This window comes from Macaca mulatta, chromosome 9 (assembly GCF_049350105.2).
Source record: "Macaca mulatta isolate MMU2019108-1 chromosome 9, T2T-MMU8v2.0, whole genome shotgun sequence".
Classification (NCBI taxonomy): domain Eukaryota; kingdom Metazoa; phylum Chordata; class Mammalia; order Primates; family Cercopithecidae; genus Macaca; species Macaca mulatta.
Genome location: NC_133414.1, coordinates 64,269,966 through 64,279,703, shown reverse-complemented (window position 1 = coordinate 64,279,703; position 9,738 = coordinate 64,269,966). Strand labels below are relative to the sequence as shown.

The 9,738-nt window shown below is 47.7% G+C and overlaps 1 protein-coding gene across 2 annotated transcripts in view; it reads right to left on the bottom strand.

The window, feature by feature from the left end:
• Positions 1–377: 377 nt before the first annotated feature.
• GRID1 (glutamate ionotropic receptor delta type subunit 1) overlaps positions 378–9,738 on the bottom strand; it is a 783,526-nt gene continuing 774,165 nt past the window's right edge. The window contains exon 17 of one of the 2 annotated variants that reach the window (XM_015147073.3): positions 378–1,075. Coding sequence is in view for 1 of the 2 variants with exons in the window: in NM_001257667.2 (NP_001244596.1) it covers positions 647–1,075 (429 nt within the window). In the remaining variant the exon portion in view is untranslated. 2 annotated transcript variants of the gene reach the window in all.

The window sequence follows — 9,738 nt, the reverse complement described above, 5'->3', positions numbered from 1 at the left end:
CTGCGGCACACACAGCAGTGACCATCTCGTCCCGCATGATCCAGGACAGGACAAGACAGGACAGGACGGCCCTGAGTCCAGGGCACCTCCTCAGTCCCAGGCTACCCAGAACAGCCGATCACCCTACAGCACAGCAACCCAGTAGGCGAGCCCAATACGGGCTCCAGACTCACTCTTTATCCAGCTGAAGGACTAAAAGGAATGAGGGGCCAGGAGCAAAGAAATGGGGCAGCAAGCTATGGGACAAGGCAGCTAGTGGCATGTGGGGCTCCTCGTCTTCCCTTCTCCCCCAGCAGAGAGGGGCTTCTTATCTGGTCGCCCCTCCTGCCCTCAGAAAGGCCCAGGAATGGGGGGGCTCCTTTGGCACTTCAGAATGATCACAAGTAATTTTCCTTTTTATTCATATAGAACAAAATTTACAAAGTCATTCATACAGTTTTTGTGTTTTTTTACTGACTTCGAAAATTGGGAATATTCAAAATACACTTTTACCCCACTCCATTCTGTCATTATTTACACATATGTACAAGAAAAATGACAGAGTCTCTGTGTGTGTGTGTGTGTGGTTTGTGTTGTTGTCTTCTTGTATTAAAAAGCTCTGCTGGTCGGGTGGGTGGGAGGGTGGGCGGGAGGGCAGGCGGCGCGGTCAGATGGAGGTCCCGTGGGAGGTGTCCAGAGCTTCTGGAAGGACGCCTCCAGGCACGGGCTGGAAGGACATGGGGATGGGGGTCTTCACCGGGCTCTGCCGGAACAGCCCCCCGTTGGGCGACCTGTGTTTGCACTGCATGGAGGGCATGGTGGCTGAGCTGCTCAGCGGCAGTGGCAGGTTGCTGCTGGGCACTGATGAGAGTGTCCGGCTGGTGCCATGGCTGCTCTGCTCCGGCAGAAAGGTGCTGACTGAGAGCTGGGTGTTCTGGTACTCCCGTGTTGGCTCCAAGGTCTGGGTGGGAGCCAGGCCCCCCATCTCCAGGGCCGAGAGCTCAATCGACGCTGGGGAAATCTGCTTGTGAGCAATGTCTTCATCCATGAGGCTGTTCATACGCCGGTGGACCTGCTCCAAGTTCACTTCTTTGTCCTGGAGGGAAGGCACAGGAAGGTCAGGTGGGGCCCTAACAGTAAGTCAAGGCTGGCTTGCTACAACTCTGGATGTCTGGAGGCACCAGGCCTGGTCAGTCTGTTGGGCTGTGGGTGAGTATCCCATTCATGTGGCTCCCACCTCCCCTCAATTATATGGCCAACCCTCAGTCATCTGGGGAAGCCATGGGGTAGACATGATCCCTATGTAACAAAGAAGATGCCATCAACAGGCCTTGGCTGCATCCTACCTTGCCTCTGTACTCAGTTTAGAGTCACTGCCACACCCAGAACCAACCCTTAGGACAAGATGCTTTGAAGAGCAGGCAGAGACAGGAGAAGAAGTCCCACAGGAATAAAGGAAATGGTCCTCGAGCCCCTAAGGTGCCCCATGAATATGCCACTTCAAGTTCACGATGATGAAAAGACTTTGTATGATCATCCCCACCTTACACAAGAGGAGGTTCAAGCCCAGGAAGGTTCAATGACTCCTCAGAGTCACAGGTCCATGAGTGTTAGAGGCAGCTTGGAGGCCTGGAGCCAGAGAGAAGCCCTGCCTCACCCAGTGACCTCTGTCCTCCCTGTGCAATCTCCTCAGGCAGCCCAAGGAAGGGGACATGTCCTTGTCTGGAAGGGCAAGAGGGCAAGGGTTCCTGCATGGAGATTGTGAGGAATGGGACTTCCCCAGGGTCAGCTGACTCTCCTGGTTTCATGAGGGTTCAAGGCTATCTAAGTGGGTGATCTCACACCTGATACTGTCTCACCACAGTGGGTGACATCACAGGAAATTACTTGGTTTGTTCATTTGTTAAGAAAGAAAACAAAACAGAATATTGTTCCTTTCAAATAACTTGATGATTTGTCTACAATGTCAGAATAATTAAAGGCAGACAAACTGCTTGAAAGCTCAAGGAAGACGTCATCTCCTTCCTTAGCTTCCCCGCAGTGAGGTGGGCACAGGATCTGGTGCTCAGCAAAGGAGCCATATGAGCTTCCCGGTGAGGTTGAAGCTGCAGGGACTTTGTAAGCAACATGGGTGCTGATGGGCCAGGGAACGTGGTGACCTCTCCCTCACCTCAAACTCCTAGAGAAATACAGTCCCGAAGCTCAGCTCCCAGGCACCCCTGCAGGTGGTCTCATGTTGGCATCTTGTATCAGAGAAAGCAACCCATCCCCTGTCCACCTTGCAGAGGAGTTAGAAATATTAAGAAATATAGGAGCCCTGAATATGCTTTCAGAAGAAAACAAAGGAATCACATGAATCTAAGAGCCATTCCAATGACTGCTTTGAGCTTCTGTGGGGATGATCGGAGAGGATTTCCACCCCCAGAAGTTCAGCTGAAAGATGGGCATGAGCCCTGACCAGATGAGTGCATGAATTACAGGGCTAACCCCCATGAAAGGTCAACTCAGTGTTCCCCAGGCAAGGAAGTTAAGTGCTCTACAGTTCACTCCTTGCTTCAATGTCCCCTGGCACATAGAAGGTGGGACCACTGCTCTCTCCACACCTTTATGAGTTCATGGTTGGCACACAGAGCTTGGCTTCTGATGAGACACCTGCTGTCATTCTCAGAATTCTTCCCAGGACAAGAAAACTGACAACACCCATAAGACAACTTGACTAGTCATGCCAGGGCAGGAGGAAATCAAGAGAGCCAACTGGTTTGACAGTAGAGGATACTATGGGATGTGGCTTGGTGTCATAGGTGAAAATGATATCAGAAACCACTGGCACAGCTTCATAGGCACAGTCACAACTCCAGTGATCTGAAGCCCACCCACACAAGCAGAGCTCAGTTCATTGGTGCTGGAGACTATCTCTGAGTTAGGGTCACCTCTGCATGGCAAGTATCATGGGGAAATCAGGGGGCCTGGCTGGAGAATGCCAGGCTTCTACTTGGCCCAGCTAAATATTGTTCATGCAATGCTTATGCTGACTCCTTCAAAGGTTTGTAAAATATAGAGCAAACCAAATTCAAGTTATTTTCCTAATTACCTTATGCCATGGTGGAGCCAGCTCTGTTCAACTTTGCTCCTTTTTGTGTGTTCTATTTTGTCTGCTTTGTTTTCATTTTTGCATGTTAGACTACTTTAGGAATATTTTATAACTGTTATACAGGATATTAGTGGCTTAGCGCCACTCAGCATCAATGATCTTTTCCCAAGGAAGTCTATGGTTTATTGCTTTTAGGGAGTTACTATCCCCACTGGATAACAGTTTGACAGGCTATCAAGAGGCAGGTTACCTGACAAAGAGATAGGACCATGACCCAAATGAGGACAGTAAGATTGAAGCTGAATCCTGAACAAAGAGACAGAGAGACAGAAAACAGTGGGTGCTTCATCTGCTGCAGCAGTGGGACTCCGTCAAACTTTCTCTTCCACAGCTGTCCTCCTAGTGTCTGGGTGCTGGGCCTCCAGACAAGCCCTGACTCCTGCCCAGCATCAAGTCTGCATCTCTAGCATTCTTGGGACTGCTATGAGCTCCTGTTAAACTGTGGATAGAGTGTCATCTGTATTAGCGAGACTCAGTGCCACAATCATTTTGGTGAATATTTGTATCTATAAGGCATGTTCATTTTGAAATGTACGAATGGCACAAAACAAGTACCAGGGAGTCTGGAAGTTGTAGTTGAGAGAGGAATTCAGATACTTTCAGGGTTTAATAAGATAACCTTCTCTTCTCTTTGCAGCTAGCAAAGCTTGGAGAAGGCTGAACAAGCTGGTCACCCTCACTGGCAGAGACTTTCATTTCTGTGGAAGGGAAATTGATGACCTGGGGACCACTGGAAGAACTAGTTAGTAACTAGTCAGCTGCATAATCTTCCCTTTTCCTCCCTTCTAACTTCCCTTCAGGACTTTAAGGACCCCTTTGAAGATGAAAAGAAAGAAAGTTTGAGTGGACTCAATTGAAGTGGGAACCGGGTGTCTTGGTTCCAGGGTTGCTCAACTCTGGATTCTGGCAGTTGATAGAGGGCCTGTCCTTTTTCTCAGTCAATTGAGCACTAGCCCAGGGTGTTCAGGAGATGCTCCCATTTTGTCAGAGTTTGGAGAGAAGGAAAGATTAACTTCCTGTCCAAGAAAGCCACAGGGAGGTAGGGGGTTGGAAGTAAGGGACAAGGTGAAAGAACTGTTTCTACTTAATGCCAGGGAAACAAACATGAGAGCTTCAGGGAAAGACAGACCAGCCAAAATCCTCTGAAGGAAGATGTGAGCAAGGCACGTCTCTGAGCTGGAAGACTTCACCACTGAAGGGTGAGGGAGAGAAAGATGGAGCGTGGTGGACTGTCAAGTGGCAGGGCACAGGTGTCAAGATGGAATGGTAAACATGGCGGTGGGGAGTGGATTGGGTAATACTAGAGCATTTAGAATCAAAACCAGCCCTGAGACTGAATGTGGAGATAGCTAGTTCCCTGACAGTCTGTTATTTCTGAAGAAAGAGCTTGACTAAGTTTATTTTACCCATATTTTTTTTTGCTTGCCTCAAATTAAGGATGGATGAAGCAGTTCTAAAGATTGCTAAGCTGTGCTGCGGGAACCAACTCCCAATTGCAGTTATCATTAGCCTTTAAAGTCTCTGTGTCAGGACATGCAGAAAGTGTCTACACCAAATGGACAAATGTTCCAGGGGGGTTTCCTATCCAAATAGTTATTAAGAAATCCATCCTCTTCACATCAGTGTCACCTCATTCTACTCAAATTCCATCATTCCCAATAGCTCCAACACCAGGACAAATCCTGGGAGATGAGGGTACCATCTCGAGCCTCTTATTTTGGTTGTTTAACTGAATACGAAAATGTGTATAACTGCAGCAAATGACTCCTGTGTTTTCTGAAAAACAAATGCAGCCATTTGCTGTGTCTCACAATGTGTCCTTTAAGTTGCCTGCTCCTGCTGCTGTCTGTGGGAGCCAGAGCTGAGGTGCGGAGAACAGACTGCCTGGTTTGGAAACCCTGGAAGCATGGTCTGCTTGTATCACCTGGGGCCGTAGATTTAGCACTCATAAAGTCATGTCTGGCCGTTCCTTCTGTGTCTCCAGCCAAGGAAAGAGGAGACAGGAGTAATCAGCCTACTCAAGGAAAGAGGCAGGAGTGATTTGAATAATTATCTATCTTTTAGACAAAATGGTGCATTCTATTATGTTATGCAAATTCAAATAATGGGCTTTTTTATGTGAACTACATCCGTTTACATCCTCATTATCCCAAGGTTTCAGTGTTCGGCCAGGTAATGACAGCTGTGAAAAGAGACTTGGAAACTTATTGCTACCTTCATTAATTTACTGTAGGTAACTGACCTAGTGAAACATCCCTGAATATGAAATAAAATTCACAGACTGTGTTTACCCATGAATCCGGCTGAATTCCAGCTCTGTGTTTCTCATCCCATATTAAACTGACGACAGATGCACCAACAGAGGTTACTGGGGAACCTCTCCCAGGCATTGTCTTGCAGAGATAAAGTTCTGTAATTAAGCCACTGTTCACCAATGTGGAAATAATACAGTGTATTGGAAAACGGTAATTAACTAAACTATCATCTTTGTAACAGCCTGTTACACGTGGGACTCCTTAGAACAGACTTTGCTTGGAGTCCAACAGCTCTTATTTTAAGTTGGGCAGGAACAAAACTGGGGATGAGGGACTTCCCCCTGACTGAGCTGGCTGTTGGTGGCATTATCCTGTTACCACTGAGACCAACCAGGTGCTAAATTGGACCCAAGGGCTGGGAGAAATGCCACCAACACAATCTTCAGTGTTGTTCCCAAGACTTACCCAACCCCAACGGGCTGGGCTAGGGGTCTGAGAGTATTGGCTGGATAAGGACAAAGGAGCTCAATTACTTAAGTGAAATGGTCTCAGGAGATGGTGGTAGTTTTTCAAAGCATCAGGAGAAAGAGTTCTGATCAGTTCAACCACAGATATTTTAGGGAGGGCAATGAGAGCAAACCGACAATGACTTCACATCATGGTGGTAGCAGCAGGTGCACCAAGGAATGAGCTGAGGCTAGGGGTACAGCAGCTTGCTCAAGGCCACGCAATTCCACAGTAAGTGGAAGGTCAGGACAAGAGCTCACATCTACCAGGTTCCCAAACCTGGGCTCTTTTCTTTTCCTTTTTTGTTTGTTTGTTTGTTTGAGACAGGGTCTCCGTCTGTCTCCCAGGCTAGAGTGCAGTGGCCTAATCTCGGCTCACTGCAGCCTTGAACTCCTGGGCTCAAGCAATCCTCTTGTCTCAGCCTCCTGAGTAGCTGGGACTACAGGCACATACCATCTCACCTGGCTAATTAAAAACAAATTGCAGAGACTGAGGTCTAGCTTTCTTTGCCCAGGCTGGTCTCCAACTCCTGGCTTCAAGCAATTCTCCTGCCTTGGCCTCCCAAAGTGCTGGGATTACAGGCATGCGCCACTACACCCAGCCTAAAACCTGGGCTCTTTTCCATGACATCAGTGTGTCAAGAAATTCATCCTCCCCACACCAGTAAGAATTCATTCTACTCAAATTTCATTACCCCCAGTAGCTTCTCACCTTGGAATGCTGGCATAGATCAGAGGTTTTCATCCTTGGCTGGATATCAGAAGCATTTCTAAAATGTGGAGATTTTCGAAATTATGGCAGTCCAGATCTCCCTAATATGACCCTTTGGGAAACAGGGCCCAAGCATCTGTATTTCTAAAAAGCCCCAGAATTCATCACCTCTGATATGCAGCCAGAATTGAAAGCCACTGATCCAGCTGCAATGATTACACAACAATTTAACATTAATAACATTTTCTTTATGTGAGTCCAGACTAGTTCATTCATTCAATAAACGTGCTTGAGCTCCTACTACCAGATGAGCTAATGTTCTTGATAAAGCATCTATCTTGGTCCCTGGCACATAGAAAGTGCTCAATACTTCAATTATATTCATCACCCCTTAATGAGAGCTTCCACTGTTCCAGAGAGAAGGCAAATTGATGGGAATCCAAAGGTGAGGAGGCACTGACGGATCTGAAGCAGAGACAGGCAGGTAAATAATTACTGGCAATGTGGAGCACACCCAGCAAGGGAGGCAGCTAGTGGTGGCAGCAGGCAGGGGAGGCTTTGCCAAGTGATCTGGTTTTGAGATACACAGTGGTGTATGGTAAGTGTTCCATGGCTTCTCACTGGAGGCCGTGGGCTGAAATACGCACACTCACTATTCTTACTCTCATGCTAAGCCATTTGCTCCTGAGCATAGTTCTCAGGCCAGGCTGTTTCCAGCAGAAGGGAGAGACTGAGGTTCAGATAATGTAAATGTATAACCAGAAGCCAGGAACCTAGCCCCGGGTAGAGCACCAAGTCACAACCTTCATTCCCAAGTCCTCTGGAAAATGCTGCCTCAGAACCCAATGGGCTCATGCATATACCCAGTGGAAAGGACAGCGCCCTGGCCTTTTGACAAGCTTGTACCTGGGAGGCAGCAGGGGTACAGAGGTAGACACATTGTTCACATCCCATCTCTACCCTTCTCACTTCTGAGATGGATTTCATCAAGGATAAGGATGCCTTCCTCAACTACTGAAGAGGACTAACAAGATTGCTCAGCACAGGAAAGGAGCCCTAAGGTGTCACTTGTCTCCCTCATATTCCTCATTGCCTAGCCCAGAACCTTTGGATGGAGTAGCCCCTTGGCCACCATCAACCAAGCATGATCCTGGGCCAGGCACATCTTTAATTCACTTTATATGCCTTCCCTTGTTGAATCCTCAATGCAACACTGCTGGGTTGGCATAAATGAAGAAGAAAAAATGTGCAGAAGGGCAAACTCTTTACATGCAGTTGAAGAAGACATCAAAGGAGTGGAGGCAAGGAAGGGTGTGGAGTGGAAGAAGTGAGGGCCTCTGGGATCTAATCTTTCATAGCAGGTAGGGGCATGCAGACAGAGGCTGCCCACAGCCAGAACAGAGGGGCCGTCTGCTCCTCTGTCCCCTGCTGCCCGGCCACCCTGGCCTCAGCCAGCTCCTGTGTGCGATGGAAGCCAGGCCAAGGGAGGGCAGGCAAGGCAGAAAGCAAGAATTCCAAACTCCGAGCCCAGTGATGGATGATTCATATCTCACTCCTCATGTCATCTCCCATTTCTGCAGTTCTCATCTTTATTTCATGAATATTTTATTCTCAGAGCAATGGCTCCACATCCCCCATAAATCTAGCGGGTGGCTCTTTACTGCATCCATGGAGCTTGGTGCATTCACCTGCATTGGATAACTACATAATCGTCTGATTCCTTAGAAAAAATATGAGCTCAAATCTACATGAATATTAAGGGGTTGAACACACATTACTACTCTTCTTCAAGTAGGTGTCTAAACTGTGACGACATCCTAGAGCAAGCCATTAAACACAACTTGGGCTCTACCCAAAGACACGTTTCTGGCTCTTAAGAAATACAGCCCATGCCTCAAAATGAAACATTGAAAGATCAACCAGACACTCTCACCTAATTGCAAATGCTGCCCCATAAAACACGGGCAACCAGGAGCACAAAGTAGTTCTGGATTAAATACCATCATTATTTTTTGAAGGTTTTAAGAATATGCTTCTAAAAGACTGTTGTTTTGAGCCCTTTCCTGGTTCCTATTCCCTGCATGATAAAGTCAAAACCTCTCGGTCTGGCATTTAAGTTCTTCGGTGCAGGCCCCATATCCCTCCCCAGCTTCCCCTGCTAGCATCTCCTTCCTCATGTTGACACTTCAGCCCTAGAGCTCCAGGAGGTATGATGACTTTGTTCACCTCCGTGCTGTTCACTGCCCAAAATGCAACTTCCTGTCTCATCTTTAGTACCAGGATTTGTATCAATGCTTCAAAGCTCAGTTCTAACAGCTCTGAGCCCCAAGTAGTCTTCAATAACCACACCCCTAACCCCTCTGACCCCACCATGCCCTGGCTGGGCTGGATGCCCCTCAGCACTTTTGTGATACTTGCTGATCACTGCAGGACAGCCTGCTCAATGAGTGGAGACTGCTGGGCCCAGCTCTCTGCCACATCTGTGCATGCGGAGGTAAGCTCCCTGAAGGCAGGGGCCGAGTCTCTACAGGCAGGCTTATTAAAGGAAGAAAGGGAGAGAGGGAAGAAGGAAGGGAGACATTGCATTTGAAATTTGGAAACCCATAAAAATAGGAAAAAGATGGAACATTTCCATGCAACCCTTCCTAGCAACACCAGAAGGGATTGGAGGACAGGCAGCTGCTGTGCTTTTCCAACCTGCCTCTCTCCATGTGTCCTCATTCCTATCTGGAAGCAGGTTGGCAGCAGGGGCAGGAAGTCCCACATTCTGGAAGCAGGGCTGATGTATTCATCATTTCATAACTGAGATCCTGGACTTATGCGGAAGCCAGAATAAAAGGTAGGATGTTTTACCGGCAAGAAAGGAGCTGTTCCTCACAGCTAGGTGATTCCTTGGTCTCCTGGTCTCTACATTTTTTTCTCTTTTCTTTTCTGTCTTCCTATCTATGTCTCTTTAACAATCACCAGTCTCTCTCTCTCTCTCTCTGTCTCTCTCACACACATACACCACAACAATTAACTGTGGGTGGTCCAGGCTGAAATTGTCCAAACCGTCACTAAACTAGGCATTGTGAAGGGACATGGCTAAAAGCAGACAATGACTTCCCATCCAAAGGACAAGCTCTCCCTGCAGGT